The sequence below is a fragment of the Trachemys scripta genome, chromosome 10, assembly GCF_013100865.1.
Source record: "Trachemys scripta elegans isolate TJP31775 chromosome 10, CAS_Tse_1.0, whole genome shotgun sequence".
Lineage (NCBI taxonomy): Eukaryota > Metazoa > Chordata > Testudines > Emydidae > Trachemys > Trachemys scripta.
In genome coordinates, this window is record NC_048307.1 from 81,235,999 (window position 1) to 81,258,360 (window position 22,362).

Sequence of the window (22,362 nt, forward strand, 5' to 3'; positions counted from 1 at the left end):
AAGCAGCTTAAACCATGAAGAGCTTTTGGTCATGTGTGTAGGTAAACAAGGTTTGACTTGCAGCATTTCTGGAAATTCAGTTTCTAAAACCCCAAACTCCAAACAAACAAGTGATTCATTGCCATCCACTGCACACTGAAGCCACAAAGCTAATCCACGTCTATTTTAATGAGGAGATGTATGTGCCCATCTCAGGGCAGAATTCCCCCCTGGGCTGTTGTAATTTTCTTACTCTTGCAACTTCAGACAAAAATAAGACTGGAATTATGATGGAACTTCATGGTAATTACCATGCAATAACATGCTCAGTAATCACAATGGTCTCCTACCCACCGACAGTTCTGGCTTCTGCTTTTTTATGTGAGAAACCAGGATGTGACAGATCTGATATTGACAGCTGGGATGGTGTTGAGCTGTCATGTCTGAACCACATGTTGACTGTTTTATTACTTCTTTGATGGTTGCTGAAGATGCTGAAGAACCATAGTCTCAGATTGAAGAGAGGTTGGTCAGATCCTGCTTGGGGATGCTGTTACTCTAAAAGTCAACATATATTGATTGCAAGACCCTTAACTGTTTGCTCTCAAGATTAAGTAAATCAAAATGAAACAATGAACAGGAACTGGCATTTTCTTTGTAATATCAAAACATCTTTCACACATAGGGTGCTCAGAATTTTAGCATTTATTTTCTTCATTTTGCTGTGTTTTATGGTGTCCAGATTCCTGAAAATGCAGACCGCAACTCCTTGCCCGGGAAGAAGAATCTCTAGCTGGCTTTGCTCTGTCACATTGACTTAAACTTTTTTAGATTTGTAATACTGTATAATAACAAAAACTATACTGCATTTGATGTGCTACAGTATAAATACTCAAGGCCACACTTTTTAAAATGGCCTCTGCATTTTCAAACACAAACTCTTAACAAATGCAGATTGGGGGTGAGGCATCAAGTTACGAGATTTACATAAAGAGAAAGCCAAATGTGCGTGCAAATGCAGTGGCTGGATGTGCAGACCTGGAGTGAGGCCAGCTGTGAATCTGGCTCTGGGGAATCTATATGCCACCCTCTATTCCTAGCTCAAGACGCTCCATTGACTGTCACACTGGAATTTCCATTCATATCAATAGCAGTTGAGTATAAAACTTGAAAACAATATAGATTTGCACACCGTGTGAAGATTCTGCTCTCAGGTATAGCAGTGCACATCTGGAGGGGCTCCACTGTAGTCAAAATCAGATAGAATGGTTCCAGAACGCTTCAGTCATCAGTGAAGTAATTGAAACATCTACAGGTGATTCACAAAGAGCATCTCAGGGGAGTTACTCCAGATTTACACCAATATAGCTGAGAGTAGAATCTGCCCCACAGAAACCTACATTGCTTCTGAGTTCTATGTTCAACTGATATTGATCTGAATGGGAATACCACTGCGAATAGAAATGGAGCTACTCCACAGTTACACCAGTATAACTAACAGCAAAAGTCCTTTATATTTAAATAGCAAATTGTAGGTGCTTTATATAAAACGATATGAAATGAAGAATCATATGTTGTTGTTTTTTTCCAGCCATCTCCAGTAAGCAGCCGCTATGCAGTCATGAGCAGTCAGCTGAGGCACTCCAACCTTTCAGTAATTTACTATAGTGTTCTCCTCCAGATATGTAAGGCTCATGGCATTGGATTTGATGTCCAGGTATGGAAGGAAAAAAATGTATAGAAATGTGTAATAGTCCCTCTGCCTAACTTCTGTCTGGCAACTATAACCCTCTGAAATCATACAGCACAATACCATGTGCAGGAGTTCTATCGGACAAAATTCACAATAAAATTGTCCTAATGTCTTGTTTGTGCAATAAGGCAGAGCTGGTAGTACTTTAACACACAACTCTATTTTAACAGATTTACTGAGACTATTGTATGAAAGCTAAATTACAAAGGGTTCTGTAGCAGGCCCCATATAAATTAGTCTGGTTTTGCAACAGGTTTCCTGTTGTTTTCCTTTATATTAAGTATATTTAGTTGACTCCTTAATAGGCGACTGTGTTGAGGATCTGTATGAGTGGGCTTAAAAGTGGGAGTGGTTCTGTGAAGAATGAGAAGAAGGAGAGTGAGAGATGTCAGGTGATAACTGAGAACAGAAGGATGGATGGAGGCTGCAGAGAAACAGACTTCACTGGAGAAGGAAGAGGTAGAGGATTGTGAATGGAGCAAGAGAAGAGAGCAATGAGAAAGTAATAGTGGAACATGGAAAAGGAGGGGAGGAGATGGTCTGTAGAGAGGGAATAATAAAAGGAAAGAGTATCTGGATCCTGGGACAGAGTCTTCCACATGGTGACTCAGCAAAGATTTCATATTCTCCTACTCGCCTTTCATATCAGGAGACATTTCCAAATGATATGATCATGGGTGCTTAGCGCCTCTGAAAATCAGACCCTGTGAGTTTTGCCACTGACTCCCCTGGCACAAGGATCTAGCCCATAATGAATTAGAAGATATAATAAAGACTAAAAACATTTTCAATTTCTCTCAACTTTACAGAATGTAATGCTCTTATGGGCCTTCTTTATCTTGATGAATTAACAAAGTGTATACTTGAACCATTCCACCATTGTAGAAGGCACAAAATATTTGTTTCTGAACAGACTCTGAAATGTGTATATTTGGATTTACATAGAATTATTATATTGTATTCTCCAGTACAAATTACCTAGGTTACACGGAGTCATAATCCAGTACATATAGTTTAAAACTATCCTTTCTTGATGACATGACTTTGTACGTACCATCCTTGCACAATAGATGTTAGCATTTCTTATTGTAAGTATCAGTATGTACACTGCTTTAAGCAACAGTTAAAATAACTTTTTTTCAATGTAACAGGAAAAACAAGGAACAATTTTTATACTGTACGAAGATCGCAAGCGGTGCAGATTGGGAATGATGTAAGTAGACAGCATAAGTTAAATAGCCAGGTAAACAAGTGGACAGTTATTTGAGCTGAAGAAGATGAAAGTACAAAGTATTACCGTCATGGATTTTAATATAAGAGTCTTCCAGTAAATCAACAATCTGGCAATTCAGTGATTGTCACCCACTATTTAGTTGTAATACCCACTATTTAGTTGTAATGTGATGACTTCCAGTGAGACTGGTCTGTTGAAAGAATAGAGGATAGCTCTAAAGAATTTGGTAAGTGGGTGTAAGGGTGTTAGTGTAGTTTACAAACCAAGGAGCTAGAAGGAGAGTTAGCAAGAAACTCAACAGAAGGGAAGGTGTAGAGGATCTAGGGTAAAATTTTCAAAAGTGACTTGGCCCTTAGCAACTGTAGTCTCCTACGTGCTTTTGAAAATGGGACTTTGGCCCTTTTGAAAATTTAACCCCTAAATTAGTGTTGGTTCCACCCTAGTGAACCTTACACCTTTTTTCTACCCCTCTTAGAATCTTGAACTCACAATCACTTCCTACTGTATAACTCACACCACCTTACACATCACTGCCTCCAGATCTGGTCTTGTGAAATGAAGCTGACTCTCATCCAAAGTTTGCCCTTACTTACATCCTGTGGAATTTCTAACACTTTCTCTTTGATATTTCTTTTCCCTCAAACAAGACTGCTAAATACATGTCAGACAATCTTTTTAATTTGGAAACTAAGTTCCAAAAATGTAACCGTTTGGTTCAGGTTGTAACATTTTTTAAAGAGCTCAGCGGTATAATTCATCCTGCATTTTACTGCACTGTGCTTAATGTGCAACTGACAGGCGCTAAATGAGGCATATTCCCCCTCAATGAAATGTGCTATAGTGAGACTCTCTGGATGTACTATCAAGAGATTAAAGCCCCAAAGACTAATACTAATATTTCTAAGTACGTTGCAATAGTCTAAACTATACAGATGCAGTTCAAAAGTCTGTGTATCACAAAAAGAAAGCGTTCTGCATGAATTGTATTTGTGTATGCATGAAATAGCAACAATTCTTTGAAACTAATTTAAATGTTAAAATATATGCAAAGGCCACTGTCCTAACTCAGTGGTAGCCTTGTGCTTGGAATAGCTGAACCTACTGCTCTCCTTTGCTAAGTTGATTAATAAAAATTATTTATTACACAAATCCTTTCTGTTGACAAGTCAAAATGGAGCCTCATCTTTCAGATCTCCCTGAAGATTGCCACCTTGTGAGATTGAAAATACTCATTAAATTCCATCACCAGACAGGCACAAATGAGAGGCCGATTGTTTTTAAGCATGTGAAGGGAATCATTGGTAAACTCATTTGTTTCGATATCATTAACAGAACAATCGGAGAGGATCTCCAGGGGGTCCTCATGACCTTTGCTCACAATCTCTTCATCATCCATCAAGAAATATCAGCACCTAATATGCAAGGCGAGACCAATTTTAAGGTGAGGTGTTAATTAACTAACGATCCTGGTTAATTTCTGTACCAGGGCTGAAAATACCTCATGCTGTATTGTAAACAAGTGCTAAACCATTCCGTTTTCATTGTTAGCAGTACATATTTCACAGTGTGGAGGTCAATATAGCAAGTCTCCCAATGAACCTGTTAGTTAAATTTAATAGTTTGAAACTTTTTCTTTGAAAACAAACATACTTTAACTTGGAATCATTTGTAACCCAAATCCCCAAAGCGTCTGAGTTTCCAGTGTAAGAGGCAAAGGAGGCCACCATGCTGCTTTAGGGAATTCTGTCACAATTGGCTCTTTTGTTTTTAAAGGAATACCATCAAGATAAAAATCTGAAATTAAAAAATGAAGCTCTCTGTTTTACTAATGACCACTTAAAATATTAATATCACATTTAAAACATCCAACTCATTTTTCACCTCTCAATCGGTTTACTTTTTCCATGTCACCTTAAACATTGAAACAGACTAGTACAGTTTCATTTTTGTTTCCTTTGCACTCCCTCTTCTGGGGGTACCCACTCCACACCTGAGCTCACCTTATCCATGAACCCAGGGCAGCTACAGAGCTCTGCGCCTGGCATTGGGCATTTCTACACTGGGAATGTTCTCCGGGGAACCCTTATGCACCAGCATGGCTGGTGAAAAGAAACCATCAGGCAATAATGAATCCAGCCCTACATCCAATAGTACGTTTTTGTAGGATCAGGCCATAAGAAAGTACAAAGCGACTAGTTTATAGTGGAAACAACTGCTTATTATAAAATGATGCTATCTTTTGATTCTAAAGAGTAGCATAACTTCAGCAAATGTTCTTTTGCTAACCTATAGGCCCTCTAGCTCTACAGAAGATTTTAAAAACTTGAACTATAAACTGTTTCTTAAAAGGCAAGAAGAGAACCCTATATTGCAAATTTATGTTGTAAATTATGGTGGGAATGTAAAACAGACTAAATCTTAACTCTAACTGTATTTTCTTGTGATGAGTAGTGTCAAATGGCATTTTTTGGGGAAAATGTAATTACATTTTAACATGTAACACAATAAATAGAAAAAACTATTTTTCTGATTTGAGGGAGGGACTCAAAATCAAGTATTGAAGAAAAATGTAAAAGGGGATTTTAATTCATTTTATTTATAGTGAACTAACAATGATTTATAGATGCACAATAAAACACAATTTAGTTAATTAGAATAACAACATGTGTCTAGCTATATATTTTCATTTATCTCGGATTTATATGTATTTGTGTTTATTTTTAAATAAATACACCCCCAATCCCACAGTAATAGTGGAAAATTCTATTGGTGCATTTTGTTAAATAACATCGGTTACTTTTTGGGGAAGGGGGGGAATGCAACTGGTTGAAAAATTTGGGGGGAATTTATTCCAGTATAACATCCATTAAATAACTTGCTCTCTTTCCATCTATTACAGAGAGCAGTTCAAGATATTGAAGCAATTCTGGGAATAACAGCAGAAAACAAACTGAAATTTGAAGAAGAGGAATCCTCCAAAGAAGATGCTCCCCAAGAATAGTTGACTGAAATTTTAAAACTTTTTCTTTAAGCCTCTAGGAAAAACTTCCTCATTCTCAGGAATGCAGGAAAAAAATAAGTTACGTGTTTTGTTGTCCTTGTCTATTGTTGAATGAATATTAGCTTAGACTGGAAATTTTAATGATTACTGAGTGAGCTTAAATTATTTGTAAAACAGTAACTAAAATATCCCTGGTTGTGCAAAGGGAAATCTTGGTGAAGAACAGAGGAACAAAATAAAGGTCCATTTTCTTATATCTGTCCGCCAACTTCATATTATGAATACTGGAGTACAGCTGTATACAGTGGTCATACCACTTTCTTATCTATATCACTGCTTATACATCCATACTCTAGCCACCACATTACACTAGGAGCTTATGTTCAGTAGGTTATCCACCATTACCCCTAAGTCCCTTTCAGAGTTATTGCTTTCCAAAATACAGTCCCCCATCCTGGAAGCATGACCTGTGTACTTTGTTCCTAGACATGTGATCTTGCAGTTGGCTATTTTGAAATGCATGTTGTTCAGGTGGGCCCAGTTTATCAAGAGATCCAGGTGGTTCTGTAGCACTGACTTACCTGTATTGTTGTTTAACACTCCACCAATTTTTGTTTGAGCTGCAAACTTTACCAGCAGTGATTTTATATTTTCTTCCAGGTCATAGTATAATTATACTGAGTAGCATTGGGCCAAGAACTGATCCTTGTGGAAAAACATCCCCATTGGATGATGATTCCCTGTGTACAATTACTTTTTGATATTAATCAGTTAGCTAGTTTTTAACCATTTCAATATGTTCTATGTTGATTTTGTAATAGTGCTAACGTTTTAATCAGAATTCTATGTGGTATTAAGTTAAGTGCCATATAGCAATCTACGTATATTATATCAGCACGGTTACCTTTGTCAACCAAACTTGTAATCTCATCAATAAAAGATATCATGTTTATTTGCCAATATCTATTTTCCATAAAACCATGGTGATTATCATTAATTATGTTACCCTCTTTTAATTCTTTATTCACTGGATCCCATATCAGCCTTTCAATGAGTTTGCCTTGGATCCATGTCAAGCTAACTGGCCAATAGTAACCTGTGTCATCACATTTAACCTTTTTAAATATCACCACCTTCACCTTTTTTCGGTCGTCTAGAATTCCTCAGCTTTTCAGATTTGTTAAAATATAATGTTTTCCTCTCTCCGTTTTTGAGGATTCTTCTACTGCCCCTATTTGTAAATTGTGAAAGGAAGGTTTTGAGCACTCAGAAATGGTTTGTGTCAGTAATTTAGATATAGATGGTAAAATCACTTTTTCTTTCCTGTGTTTCGTAGCATCAGATTACTTGCCATTTGCTGTCTTCAGGGCAGGAGGGCAATGGAAAGGGGAAGACCTGTCTCCCCAACCAAGGCTGTAATATTTATCTTGCTGGCAGATTATGCTCTTGCTTTAAATTACAATTTATTTCCTCCTGCAGATTGAATGTATTATCTCCTGAACATGCCAAGTCTCTACCATGCTACGGCTAAAAAATCTCAAGCAAATACCAAAGCCAGGGTTTTCCAGTCAGTAATGCAATTCACTATGGAACTACAGTGTACAGGGCCTTTCTTTTTCAAAGACAGGTTTAACTGAAATACTCAAGTGCCATTCACGAGCCACAGATCTGTGAACTCAGTGCATAAACTTCTGATCAGCCTCTGTATTCTCCACAGTAGTTGAAGAAATAAAAATAGAAGTGAGAACCTTTATACGATATGTTGATTTATTCTTCAAATAAAATATAAATTTATATATTTTTAAATTGTTTGGGTCTTTTTGTCAGGTAGTGTCAATAATTCCTCAGTTTTGGATACACTAGTACCGCAAGCAGGCTTTTCTACTGTGGAATTCAGCCAACAATCATCCTTTCTAGAAGCCTTTGTTTTGCTGCAGTTGGAAATGAGATCAGCAGGTTCCTTGCCTCTGATAGATGCAATAGTGATCTTTTGCTTCCAAGAAGTCCATTGCCAAACGACTTAACGAATAAACAGCATTCTTTGCCTATTAATCCTTAAAACAAGGACAATGGATATAGTCACTTTCTGTTCTCTCTCATATGCTGAAGATAAGTAAACTCCTAACTTCCTCCCCACTGCAACCAAGGTACATACTGTGCACTTCCTACTCTTAACAAGAGACTCTTCCAAGATTTCTGACCTAACCCCACCTCTCCACTGGTCACTACAAACAGTGGCAGGGGAGGGGGAGCCACTTCGCAGATGATATCAACCTGGAAATTAGCTAGTTTCCTAAGGCTTGAGAAGAATCAAGCCTTGATTCATGCCAGAACAACATAAGGTCTGAGAGGCTCATTAGTTCACTGGCACTCAGTAGACTGCAGTGTCCTAGGAGTAAACGAAACCCTCTGCCTCTTTATGTCTTTGTTCTGTTCTGACAAAAGAAAACTGTACCTGTTTTTGCTCAGCACAAGCGATCTGAAAGTTCCCATGGTGAGAGTTATTTCTCAGCATGTACAAAGTGTGAAATGTATTTGGAGGGAAAAGTTTTTAATTACTATTAGCACTTCTGAGCCTTGAGTTGATGGAAGGATTGAAATTGCTTTACAATCTCTCACATTCAACTCTCATGCTGCTGGTGTCAAAAATGTCATTTTCTAGTAATATGGCTGATATCAACTAAAATGCCAATTTTCAATTTAAAAAAAATAAATTCCAAATATATTTCAGCATAATGTGTTCATGGTGCTTTTAATCCCATGCTCATGCCACTACATTCTATTCCCTCTCGCTACAGGAAAATATGACCCCTTGAATAAAGATACTTTGCACATTGAATTTGTAGGGCCATGATGATCCAGATCTAGGGTGGCAGGAAAATATGGCATCTGGGATTAGGGGGCTTGTGTCTGGACAGCTCTCAGTGGGACCCTACCAAATTCACGGTCCATTTTGGTCAATTTCACAGTCATAGGATTTTAAAAGTTGTAAATTTCATGATTTCAGCTACTTAAATCTGCAATTTCACAATGTTGTAATTATAGGGGTCCTGAACCAAAAAGGTGTTGGGGGTGGGGCGTGCCAGGTTATTGTAGGGGGGTTGTGGTATGGCTACCCTTACTTCTGCACAGCTGCTGGTGGTGGCGCTGCCTTCAGAGCTGGGCAGCTGGAGAGCGACAGCTGGAATACTGTGTCCAGATCTGGTGTCCTAAGAAGGATTTTGATAAATTTGAGAAGTTTCAGAGAAGAACCATGAGAATGATTAAAAGACTAGAAAACTTGCCATATAGTGAGACTCAAGGAGCTCAATCTATTTAGCTTAACAACTAGAAGGTTAAGGGATGACTTGATTACAGTTTATTAGTACCTAGATGGGGAACAACTTTTAATTTAATTAATAATGGGCTCTTCTTTCTAACATGAGTCAGTGGCTGCAAGTTGAAGCTAGACAAATACAGACTGGAAATAAATCATAACATGTTAACAGTGAAAGTAATTAAACATTGGAACAATGGTGGATTCTCCATCACTGACCATTTAAAAAGATTGGATGTTTTTCTAAAAGATATACTTGTTAGGAATGATTTCAGGATCGTTCTATGGCCTGTGCTATTCAGTAGGTCAGACTAGATGATCACAATGATCCCTTCTGGTGTTAGACTCTATAAAAACTCAACTATGCCAATTATAAATGTTTTTCAAAAACTTAAATATTTTTAGTTGTATTAATGTTATTGTGAATGGGACCTGTGGACATAAGCACCAGCTAAATGGGACAATTCATGTGCTTAAGTTAGGCATATGCTTTAAGTATTCTTACTTCAGTTCCTGCAAGATAATTTGTTATGAAATGTGAAGTACTTGAAATAATGGCACTGAATGGAATAACACTGGGAGCTTGCTTTTCATTTGATAAGATCTAATCCTCTTATTAACTATAATAAAATATTGGTGCCTCTTTTGGGGAATAATTGTGGTCTATTGATTAGGGTGAGGGACTGTGAGTCAGGACTTCAATATTTGAATGCTGTCTACAGACTTGTATAACCTGGAGTAGGGTAATTTAAACTCTCTCCCTCAGACCCTAATTCTGCAATAACATACGCACTCGCCTAGCTTTACATGCTGTGAGTAATCCCATTACAATTAATGTGACAATTCATGGTGTGTAAAGGGAGCACGTGTGTAAATCTATGTAGGATCAGGGCTTCCATTTCCTTAACTACAAAATGGGGATAATATGACACACCTACTGAGGTTGTGAGACTTCATTAATATTTGCAAGGCAGTTTTGATGCTTTGATAAAAAGGGTATAAAGGTGCAAGGAATGATTACCAAATGTCATCCTATTGTTTTGTGGGTTTGCTCTAACATTTCTTCAGCAAGTCCTTCATAATGAAATACAGAAGTTTATTTTTCACTGTAATAATCTGACTCATGGTTGTGAACTTCTATTACATTTGGGGAAGGACTCTAGCTCTTACAGATTTTAAACTGGTAGTTTCTGGGATTTTGTGTACATGATGAAATGACCAAAACAATAAATATACTATTTCCAAAATTATAGTTTTTTTTTTAATCTTCTGCAATTTTATAGCAAGATCCAACACAAATTACTACAAAATTACAGCCTGGTAAGTCATGCACCAATTGACTCACTTTAACTATGGAATGTTTATAGTCCGGTGTCTTCCATCTTCACCCCAAAGACTCTTTGAGAAGAGGCATGTCACATTTCAAGAGGTGGTTTTGGAACAGCAATTATATAGAAGCACAGTGCACTCCAAAAAATGGAGACCTCAATATATAAAGCATAAACTGTCCAGCCAACATTTATTATGCAGCAGCACTGCTGTCACGGTGGTTTGTTCTTTCTAAATGAATGATGTTCAGATGGATGCCCAAAAATACTCAACTTTTTATCATAAGCTCGTCTGAAATACATACATACATACCAAGCCATGATCCTTTGCATTGGTGAATGGTCTGAGATGCTTTGCTGTCTTATGAAAATGCAGGTGCTTCTCTCCCTCCATTTGTAGTGTACAATGTGACACACACATACGGATATCAATACATTCACTGGTTTAATGAGATGTTACACTTAAAAGGCTGTAGGATTATTTTGTTCCTCAACAGGCATTTTTACAAGGAAGAGCAAATGCAGGCATTTAAATTAATGAATGCAAAATATCTTGAAACTCCAAACTAATATAGTTTAAAAATTAGAAGCAATTATTTTCAAATACATTCAATAGATTTCAGTCCAGCATAAATTTAAAATGTAAACACCAACTGACCATGAACTGTAATAACACAAATAGTGCTGGTGGAGTATGATACATTAGTCCAATCCTGCATTTCAATGAACCACAGCATCAGGTTCCACTTTCTTTTTATCCTGTCATTGTTGCTGCTAATAAAGAAAGATATTAAAGCGAACTATATGCTCTATTAATTATAGGAAGGTGAACTTGAGTCAAATTTGTTACTGACAATGATTAATAATTACTGGTTCTGCTACATAGTCATGTAGTGCATTACAGTAAATAAACATGGTACATTGTTGGATAGTAATTGATTAATTAGCACATTCATACTACACAGCTCAATGGTCTAAGATTGCTGAGTTTGAGATATTGCTCATAATTATTAAAAGAAAAGAAATCTGTTCCCATTTCTCAATTTACCCTTCTGTACAGTCATTTTTTCTCAAACAGAATGTTTAATGGTTCAAAACCTTAGGTTTTGTTTAGATAAATCATATCACAGAATTTTTAGTTATGATTTTAAAATATTCCTCTTCCAAGAGCTTTAAAATATTCAACCCAATTTCAACCTCAGATGTTGCTGTCAAACTTCACTAAATAATATCAGTGTGTTTATATAATGTTGCCTAAATCAAATGTCTCCCTCACACTCAGGTTAATCTCTTTCATACTCCAATTGCAACACGTGCCAAGAAGGCATGGGGCACCCTCTTCAATGCACAGAACATACATGATAAAACGTAACGATTAGTAGCTTGCTCGGCCCATTCAGGGTTCTTTGTGATAGTTTTTGTAAATGAACATTATTAAAGCATTTTCTCAGTACTGGCTATTGATTTATCTGCCTTGAACAGGGAGGTGACAAAGGGCAGGGAAGTGTGTCTAATTTCTATTTAGTTTCTGAAGTTATTTTTTGGCCACTTCCTACAGCAGTATCCCACAACAGCTCACGTTAGCACGGGCGCAGGTTGATTTCTCATGATCTCACCCTCCCATTTCCAGTGTTTCCAGCAGGGACCCCCACTTTCCTCACAAGGACTGTGCAGACTCAGGGACTCTCCCAGGTGACCTACCATTATCTCCGTCCCGACATCCCTCCCCAGGGATCCCTATAATCAGGAGCTTCCACAATCTCCCCCAATAGCTCTGATGACCTCTATCATCCCCTTCAGAGATCCCAAATTAGGAACCTGCCCATCAGGGACTCCAGGTGACCCCCAGTATCCCCCTCAGGGATCCCAGAATCAGGGACCCCAGGTGACCCCCAGTATCTCCCTCAGGAACCCCTTTTATCAGGACCCACAGGTGACCCTATTACCCATTCACACACCCCTAACCAGGGAACCTGCCACGTGACGCCTCCCCCAGGGACTCCCATTCTCCCCACTCAGCAGACCGGCCCGCGCTCCCGCTCGCGTGCCCCGCAGCTCCGGGAGCGAGCCGTGCCCACACCCCTCTGGTGCGCGCGCGGGCACGGCGCCGGGGGGGGCGCGCACGGCCGGGGGCGGGGCCAGGCGGGCGAGTGTCGGGGGCGCGCGCGGGCTGAGCGGGTCTCCGCCTGTAGGATGCTGCGCCTGCGGCAGCTGCGCGAGGCGGCCCTGAGGCGGCTGCTCGCGCCCGCCGGGGGCGCCGCCGCCAAGCCCAAGGCCTCCGAGGTGCTGAGCCGCCACCTGCGGCAGCGGGGCCTGCCCCACTGGACCTCGTACTGCGTGAAGTACAGCGCCGTGCGCAACGACCAGTTCGGCCTCTCGCACTTCAACTGGCAGGTGGACGGCGCCAACTACCACGTCCTGCGCACGGGCTGCTTCCCCTTCATCAAGTACCACTGCTCGCGGGCCCCGCGCCGCGACCTGGCGCTGCAGAACGCCGCCTTCACCGCCCTCAAGCTCCTCAACGCGGGTGAGCCGGGCCCCGGGCCCCCCGGCCGGCCCCCGCCGAGCTCCCCGGGGCCGCCCCGCGCACACGGGCGGTGGGGCCATGAGTCGGCGCCAGCCCCCCTCAGCGCGCGCGTGGCCCCTGTCAGAGGCGGCGCTAGCCCATGGGGGGGCCCTCAGGGCTGTTTGGGCCCCCCCCCCCGCCAGGCTGATGGCCCTGGGCACTACTGCCCCCAACCGCGCACCGCACCCCACCGCGCGCCCCAAGGCGCCTGGTAACACGCCCAGGTTCAAGGGGATCAGTGATATTGGGGGGAGGGGGTAGTACTGAATTCCCCCCCCCCCGTGTGAGCTGTGGGGCCCAAAGCAATTACTTGGGCTTCTCGTGCCCGCGCACCACTGGCTCCTGGCTAAGATCAGGGCCCTCATATTGCACTGAGCTTAACCCTCGGGTCATCCTTGGTCCTTTGCAGCCTGGTAAACTGTTGATCGCAGTAACTGATCCTGGTGGTTGTTTGTTTTTTTTTTAAAACATAAACTTGTCTGGTACAAGAGTATTAACTGGCCTTTTAACTGTTGCTTAGTTAACACGTTTTTGATAGCTTTCAGAGTAGCAGCCGTGTTAGTCTGTATCCGCAAAAAGAACAGGAGTACTTGTGGCACCTTAGAGACTAACAAATTTGAGCATAAGCTTTCGTGGACTACATCCGAAGAAGTGGGCTGTAGTCCACGAAAGCTTATGCTCTAATAAGTTTTTAATACTACTTCTGCTAGCGTTTAAAATATCCAGCTGCTCATTCGTTCTGCTTCTAAGGAGCATTTCCTGCCTACTACTGAAGAAGTGAGGTTTTTTATCCACGAACGCTTATGCCCAAATAAATCTGTTAGTCTTTAAGGTGCCACCGGACTCCTTGTTGTTTTTGTGGATACAGACTAACACGGCTACCCCGATACTTGACACCATCAGACTATCAAGAAAAATATTTGCACCCTACTCGATTTTAAGTATTTTAAAAACTATATTTGACACATTTTAGCAACTTTAACTTTTCTTTGTAATGAGATGTAGTGACTAGGTTATAAGCTGCACAGTACAGTACACCAGGGGATTTTTTTCTATCTCCTGAGTGTGTGTATATGAAGTTTCAGAGACTATAAAAAACAAATTAATTAATCACTGAAAACAAATCATGGGACAACATCAACTGAAGTAAAAAGTCATACCATCTGAAAATGTACCTATCTTAATACAAATCATTTCTAATATTACCATGGGCTAAAATCTGCCCTCAGTTAAACTGCTGCTTTTGCCATTGGCTTTACTGGTGTCAACATGATTGCATAGACATAAGAGAGCAGAATTTGGCTCTTGAAAATAAGTACTGGGTCTGCCATTCATGACTTATTTGCACAGTACCTAGCACAATGAGACCCAACCTGGTGGTGGTCTTCAGACACTACACAATATACATTTTTATTTATTATTTGTACTACTGTAGTGCCTAGCAGCGCCAGTCATGGACCCAGGGTCTCATTATGCTTGTACTAACACTGAATTTAAAAAAAAAGTTAGTCACTGCCCCACAGAGCTTCCAGTCTAAGTATAAGGTGACACAATGGTTGGATACAGTACAAAAAAACAATGAGACAATATTGGTCAGCATGATAGGCCGTGGTCTTAGCACATCAGCAACCTAATCATTTAATAATAAGAAAATATTGGTATAACATTTGTCAGTGATTTACATGAAGAAGCAATAGCCCCAAAACTTGTAATTTTTTAAAAATAATGTGCAGATAATAGACATTTCATATTTAAGTGTTGGTTGTTATGAGAATTGTAATCTCTCATATTAACAAATTTCATTGGTTTTGGCTCTGGCTGTTATCAGTAAACTGATTTACGCTACTATAATCACTTTGCAAATTTTACATAATTAGTATTAGAAATGCTCTCTGGGTGTTATCTTTGATTCTGTCCTCTCTCTGCCTTGATGCTTGGATCTACTGTCCAAATCTTGCTGCTGCTTCCTCTGTAATAGCACTAAGATTGCTCTCTGTCTGCATAGTCAAAACTCTTATCCAGGCCCTCATCATCTCCTGTCTTGACTATGACAGCCTCCACATGTCCTTTCAAACCACTGCTGCTAAGACTGTCTTTCTGGTGCTCCAGTCAGACTCTTATCCACTGCCTTGTTTGATGGTTCAGTTCAGTAAGGTACTGAAGCACATGCCTCACTTTAAGCATTGAATAGTCCCACTGAAGTCAGTTGGACTATTCATATGCTTAAAATTAGGCACATGCATGCATAGGCACTGAATGAAGGGCCTGAGTCCATCCGCGGACTCCCTCTTCTTCACTGCATCAAATACAAGCTTCTTACATGTTAAGGCCCTTCTGAGTTTAGCCCCTTACTACTTATTCACTTTGTATCTTACATATTACTATAATACAAATAATAAACAATAATAATTGCCTTCCCCATTATTTTTTAGCTATTACTGTGTTAGTTTTAGTTCTCTTGGTTTGTAATGGTTTGTATGTAACAAGTATTTCTCTTTTGTAGGCATCCCAACTTTATTATATGGAATTGGCTCCTGGTTTCTTGTTAGTGTCACAGAGACTGTTCACACAAGTTGTGGCCCAGTTACTATTTATTTTCTGAATAAAGAAGATGAAGGTGCCATGTACTGAAATTGTGCATTCAAGCACTCTCATTTGGTGGGTTTTCACAGCTGTGGGTATTTATGTATTCCTGCTGCTTTAAAATATAAACAACTTAAAAGCAAACCTTTGTTTTCAAGGTGTTCCTTTTTAATGTGGTGTCCTCAAAAGACTTCATTTTCCTCTTTTCAGTTACAAAAAATGTTCCTGTTTCAGCAGAGGCATGAGATGAATGTTGGCGTCAATGAAGATAAGATAGCAGCAGCTTTGGAAAATGAATGTACTTTTCTACTGTCCTCAAAAGCGTTAGCTCTAAAGACAGTGATTGAAATGCTTATTGCTGAGAAGAAACTTCTGGTTATTTAAAAAAAAAAATCGGATCGGTTATGATGTTTGTCATGTAATCTGAAGGCAAGGAACACATTCTCCAAAAGCATTACACATAATTGTAAATTATGAGAGTTTTAGACTCCGTGCCTAGGTGTTCAACAATATATAAATTGTCCTAGTACCTAATCCGAGTCTTAAGGAATCTGTAATAGCACCCTTCTTTTATCCAGATGTATTGAAATGCTCTTTTAACCTCCACCCCACAAATTAAAATCCACATTAACGGAATATGTAGTATGTGTCAACTGAACATTCACATCTAAACATATTTTAAAAGAAAACATCTGAAAACTGGTTCCACCTTTTTCTTTCAATATCTGAATTCACAATTCTGTTTTCTCTTTGGCTATAGTTGATTTAATCTCTCACATCTAAAGCAGTCTAAAAGAAGCAGTTCCCCACACTGCTTTACAGGTCTGAGGGCATTGATCCCCTTAACAGTGTTTATTGTGAACAGAGCAAGAGTTGCTAAACACCGCTTTATCCTCGACATACGCTCTTGCAAAATTTTGTAAACCGCTTAGCACGTGGTTGACAAGCCTCTGAAAAGTGGCTCCTGCATTAATTAACCCAAATTGTAACACTTAGAATTCATAGTGTCCCATATCAGTAATAAAAGCAGATATTTTCTCTGTGCATTTTTTTCTAAAGGGATCCACCAATAATCTTTTGCGAGATCAAACATGCTAAGACATCTAGGTTTGCTCAAAATATCAAACATATCAATTCTGGGCATAAAATAAACATCTGAAACACTTACAGCATTGAGTTTCCTATAGTCGACACAAAACCTTACAGTTTTATCTTGCTAGCACAATGGATGAGGTTTGGCCTGAGAGAGCCTTGAGGAGTTTGCTGGTGAGGAAGATAGACTGGTATGGCTGGGGTCTGACAGGTCTGATCATCAGCAAAATTCACTCTTGCTGAGGGCAAGGGGTGGCACACAGTGGCTCACAGCTCTAGGTATCCCCAGCAGCATGTTACAACATGCAAAAGACTTTTTAAAGGATAAAATCAGTAATATGACCAATATAATTAACTGATGCAAAATACAACATACATATTCTTATTGAAAATTATTTGTAAGCAGTGAACTGTTCCATGCTTTATGAAAGAAGTGTGTCTCCTTGTCTAAAAGCAACACTAAATAAAACTTTAGTCAAAGGAGCACTTACTCCAGTATATTTAGTACTGAAGAATATTCTTGACACAAGTTGAATAAATAGCTTTCACAGAAGAAGAGACAGTGTTACATTAAGCTTCATTAATAATAAAACTCACTATTAGCATTTTGCTAGAATCGCTAGAACTGATTTCCTTTGTAATGAGCAAAAGTTAAATAACTACAGCTCATAAGTTTGAAGTCAAATACTGCTCATTCATTGCTACTGATCTTGTCAATACTTTGCGGTAAAGGTTTGGTCTCAACAGGAGGCTGATGAAATGGTTTTTAATTACCAGACTATAAATACAGCTTTTCATTGGAGTTGCACCTCCATTCACTGCAGCTTGTTTGATTTCTGATAATGTGTACTGCTGACTTTGCTTACCTGTTTTTCAATAAATGCAGGCAACGTGACTCCTTGTCCATACAGTGATGGGCAAGTCTCCTTAGAGAACATCTTTGACAAACTACCCTATTGATCACTGCAATTCTGTGCTGCTAGCAGCATTAAATAGAGACTTGATTTCTTGTTCAATGCTCTCACTGTGTAACAATTAAGCAAATGTAATATTTTCTTGTATTACATGAAAATCAATAGACCTCTTGCTCTTGTGGAGTTGATCATGGTGAAGGATGAACTGGAAGATGGCTGAGGGCAAAGTTCAAATATAATATCATTCATTGGATTCATTAAGACTTGTTGTGTAAGAGCTGTTGGAGTACTTAGAGGAAAATATGCTATTCATAAAGGGTAGTGCTTTCGTTTACACAAAATGTTTGAGACATTTATTAAGTAATGGTGAATAACTATTTTAATTGGCTTTAATCAAAAGTGAAAGATTAAATCTGTCTCTCATTCTCTTTCTTTGCATAAATTCTCTTTCTTTATTTGTGGGGTTCTTTTGGTCAGTCTATGACCAAGATTTATTCTTTAATCATGGTCTGAGTTAAAAATGAAAACACTGTTGAGGGACAAGCTATGTCCCAAGAGTGCTCCCCATCTGGAAAGGCTGGTGACCTTGGTGATGACTTTGGGTATGGTTCCGAAGCTCTCTTGTGCAGTCCTGCCCATGAAATGATCTTTATTAAGAGACTAGAAATCATAGAAACGGCAGGTCAGGATGGATGGATAATACTGAATTCTATGACATCTTGGCATTGGCATCTTATCAAACCTTTGCTTCATTTGATGGAAAACCATCAATTTAGATACTTGTCTAGTTCCCATCACCATCAGTTCTGGTTCTTGAATCTAAGTCAGCTCCTACATAGACAATCATCTGAGAAGGAACCAGGGAGTTATATTGTAAGGCTATTGCAAACCCATGTGCCTGAAACATGGGGAAGAACCTCTGGGTTGTTTCCTATAAGGGACCTTTGTAGTCCATAGGGCTAACTTGCCTTTATTATATTCACTGCCTTGCCTTCTTGTATAGAACTATATAGTGATTTTAATATTTGGCCTGTTAACCCTCAAAGTGATAACTGGGAATTCTTAAGTAATCAATATAATTAATACATAATCTATAGATCGGGTTACATCTTAGGGACAAGGTTCTGATGAGTGTGTCATCTAAAAGTGGGCATAGATGAATTCTTAGACTCTAGCTTGGTTGCTATCACTACCTATCCCTTTGGGAATATTCTGGTGTAGTAAACAGACTGGAAGATGTGTTGTATTGGTGTTGAAGACAGGTGAATTCATGAAATTGCTCATGACAGAGCCTGATGGAAACATGCAGAGCAGCTTTTTTCAGGTCACTGATTTCAGAAGCTCTACTGAGAGTGAAATCTAGAGTCTCCACTCAGAATTTTGTCTTCCTCATCTAGCTGTTTGAGCAATTGAGGTCTAAAATGGCCCTAAGTCCTCCAAACCATTTTTCCTTACTATAGTGTGGTGAACGGCTCTTGTCTTGAAAGACCAGTGAAATCTCTTTCAGGATAATTTGAAGTTTCTTGGCATCTCCTGATATTGGATAGGGCATGAAGAAAGGATGTAGATTAGCCTGCCAGTCCAGAGAATATCCAAGGTGCACTGTTTCCAGGATTCATCTGTCTAAAGTTGACTGGGTCCATATGCATGAGAAGGGCAATATTGATATTGGTATTATGGCGGGCCAATGGGTTGGGAATGCTATCTACTATGGAACTGATCCAAAACTCATTGAAGCAAATGGGTGTCTGTTGATTTCAATAGGCTAAAGACCTGCCCTGGAGAGCTAGAGGGCTCTGATCTAATTAACATGGCGAATATGGCTGCTGCATTCCTTCCTTCCCATGCGGTGGTGTTGGGCACTTGCTTGCTGTCCTGAAGGGTGCTCCAATGTTGAGTTCAATTTGCCTCCTCTCCTTTTCAATGTATTTATGGGCCTGTGGGAAGGTCAGTGAGGAGGCACAGTGCTGTTGTGCTTTTAGTATGCTGATGACACAGAGTACTACATCTCACCCAACCCAGTAAGTGCAGTCAAATGTTCTACCTAGTGTGTTGTTGAGATTTGAGCATAGATATTAGCTGGTTGAAACCCAGTCCAGATAAGACAGAGGGGACGATGGTAAATTGGAGGCAGCACCTAGAAGATGTGGTGAGTATTATAGCTGACCCTCTTAATAAGAGTGAGTGACCTCCATTTATTAGTTTGCAGTTTGGGGATATTAGAAGATCCGAAGTTGCTGTTAGAAAGGCATGCAGCAGTAGCTTGTAGGAAGGCCTTTTTATGTGGCTCTGGCTAGGGTTTGACTTAATCTTTGGTTAATTAATTTTTGATTTGGGAGCAAGGTGGAGATGCTTTAATTTTTTATGCGACTGTTTTTAATTGACAGGCTACTTTTTGTACCTCCTAAATTATATGTGTACAGGCATACATATGTTTATATATCAATACTTTGTCACAGATGATTAAAATACAAAATTACCCTTCACCTTTCTGCTGACTTCGTCTGCTCTGTTCTCATTTGAAACAAAGTACAATCTGCCTTGTAACTCTTGCTTTAATTATCTCTTCACTGAATACAAGGATGATGTTTAAATGAGTGAGATGACATAAGAAGGTAAGGAGCTTTGTTTCACCTCACTTAACAACTAATGCAGATAACTGAAACCTTACTCTAAACCCAATAGATCAGGTAGCTACTTTTTTCAGCACTAGCCTTTTAAACAGTAATGACTACTGGGGGCATCTTAACCTAAATGAGTGCTTAGCATTACATCTTACCTGGGTCAACAGTCTAGGGTATCAGAGTTAAACTGTGTTACTGTAAATTAATGGAAAATGTAACTGCACTTTGCTGAAAGATCAATGTCCAATAAAGGCTGCACAATCAAATCTTGTTGCAATGATTGAGGTCCTTAATTGCCTTTCAAAGATAAGGTGGTAATCAACATAGGTTTAACTGATCTTTTTTACTAGTTCAATTACATGCTAATGACTAGTGCCAAGTCAGAATCTTTAACTACTTATACTTATTAAATCTTATGTTAGTAATGAAAAATTAGTTAAGCTACACAATCAATAAAGAACAAGTCTTAATTATTATATTTCACTTTTATACCTTTTGTGTGTTTGACAAATTTGTTTCACTAGAGATTTCCCACCAATAAGAGGTATTATTAACAGAGACTATATTCCTTGGAGTACTGTTTACTAATCCAAATTGCTAAATCTTAGATGTTTTGTGTATTTGTTTTAATGGAAACTTCTTCGCTAAATATCCAGTAAAGCAAACTTCTAATCTTCTAAGCATCTAACTGTATATAAAGATCAGTTTCTGTATCTGATGGCAGCTCCTTTTACTGCGGATCTAAAGCCATCTGTAACCTGCAGGCTGTCAGTTAGAGACATTATCAACTTGAAATCCATCATTTTTGTAAATAAAATATGTTACCAGTAGGTTTGTATCTTGCACCTGCCCCTAAGTCTCCCTGCTAATTTTGTGGGCAATTAATAACATTTTCTACTTTCTTGAAAGTATTTTATTCTTCCCTTATTGCTATAATGGAAAAACTCACACCAGCTGCAAGCAAACGAAGGACCTAATCCAACTCTTACTGACTTCAATGGGAGTTGGAGTCAGCCTGTACTTAATATATAAAAAACACAGTGGAACAGACTATATTTAGAACACTGTTAAAATCACAAAGTAAACAAACTAAGAGATTTTTCTCATCTTTCAGTACAATAATCTTGGGTGTTAGTTATAACAACAGTAGATAGATTTTTTTTTTTTAATCACTTCTGCTAGAAATTTTTCTAAGTACTTATCTGACCTCATTACCATAATATCTTGGTGCTTCAATCATTAATAATTTTTTTCCTCACAACACTCCTGTGAGGTAGGAAAGTACTAGTCCCCATTTTACAGATGGAGGACTGATGCACAGTGTTAATTAAATGTCCCGTTAACAAGTTCCTAAAAAGGCAGTGTCAGCTGATGGAATGGAGGAGCAGAAACAAAATATAGCAACAGGCTGTAAAGTCCATTAAATGCAAGAGAATCTTTTTTAAAAACAAGTCAAACAAGGGCTCTGGCCATGTTATGGAAACTTCCACTGGTGTGACTACATCAAAGTAGCTACAAAGGTGCAAATCCCTAATGTAGAGGTGCAAAGTGGAACTTACACCGGTGCTTAATGTGGCAGTATACTGAAGTGAGCTCCGCTTTGCATTGGTCCAATGTGTCTATATTATGGGTTTACACTGGTGCCAGTACATGGATGTAGTGCAAATTTCATTATTGTGGACTGGGCCAAAGTAACACTAGCAAAAAGAGCTAGGGCTTGTCTACACCGCACAGCATTTAGCGACAAGGCTGTGTCGACACAGCCTTGTGGCTAAAAGTCAGCGTGTGTAAACACTCTTTGTTGGCACTTTAGCCGACAATATACTTCCAGCCCCGTGAGCAGCGTTAGCTTTGTCGGCAGGAGAGCACTTTTTAAGTACTCGTGAAAGATAAAAGTTTTGTCCCCAACTTTGCAATGTAGGCAAGCCCTTAGACATGAACAACATTAGTTTCCCTAACTTAGGGCATCCTA

The 22,362-nt window shown here is 39.2% G+C and overlaps 2 protein-coding genes across 4 annotated transcripts in view; both read left to right on the top strand.

Moving 5' to 3' along the window:
- IQCH (IQ motif containing H) overlaps positions 1-7,747 on the top strand; it is a 115,771-nt gene extending 108,024 nt beyond the window's left edge. The window contains exons 18-21 of the mRNA XM_034784004.1: positions 1,571-1,696; positions 2,884-2,945; positions 4,299-4,407; positions 5,866-7,747. Of these exons, the coding sequence (XP_034639895.1) occupies positions 1,571-1,696; positions 2,884-2,945; positions 4,299-4,407; positions 5,866-5,967 (399 nt within the window). The 3' untranslated portion in view covers positions 5,968-7,747. The remainder of the gene's footprint in view (positions 1-1,570; positions 1,697-2,883; positions 2,946-4,298; positions 4,408-5,865) is intronic.
- A 5,039-nt stretch (positions 7,748-12,786) lies between these two features.
- C10H15orf61 (chromosome 10 C15orf61 homolog) lies at positions 12,787-20,252 on the top strand. 3 transcript variants are annotated; one of them, XM_034784398.1, is made up of 3 exons: positions 12,787-13,138; positions 15,681-15,851; positions 15,971-20,252. In XM_034784398.1, the coding sequence occupies exons 1-2, from the start codon at positions 12,805-12,807 to the stop codon at positions 15,806-15,808; spliced, it is 462 nt and encodes a 153-aa protein (XP_034640289.1). In that variant the 5' UTR covers positions 12,787-12,804; the 3' UTR covers positions 15,809-15,851; positions 15,971-20,252. The 3 variants fall into 3 exon arrangements, with proteins under 3 accessions (XP_034640289.1, XP_034640288.1, XP_034640286.1); XM_034784397.1 differs by having other exon boundaries at positions 15,681-15,835; XM_034784395.1 differs by lacking the exon at positions 15,971-20,252 and having other exon boundaries at positions 15,681-15,904.
- Positions 20,253-22,362: the final 2,110 nt, after the last annotated feature.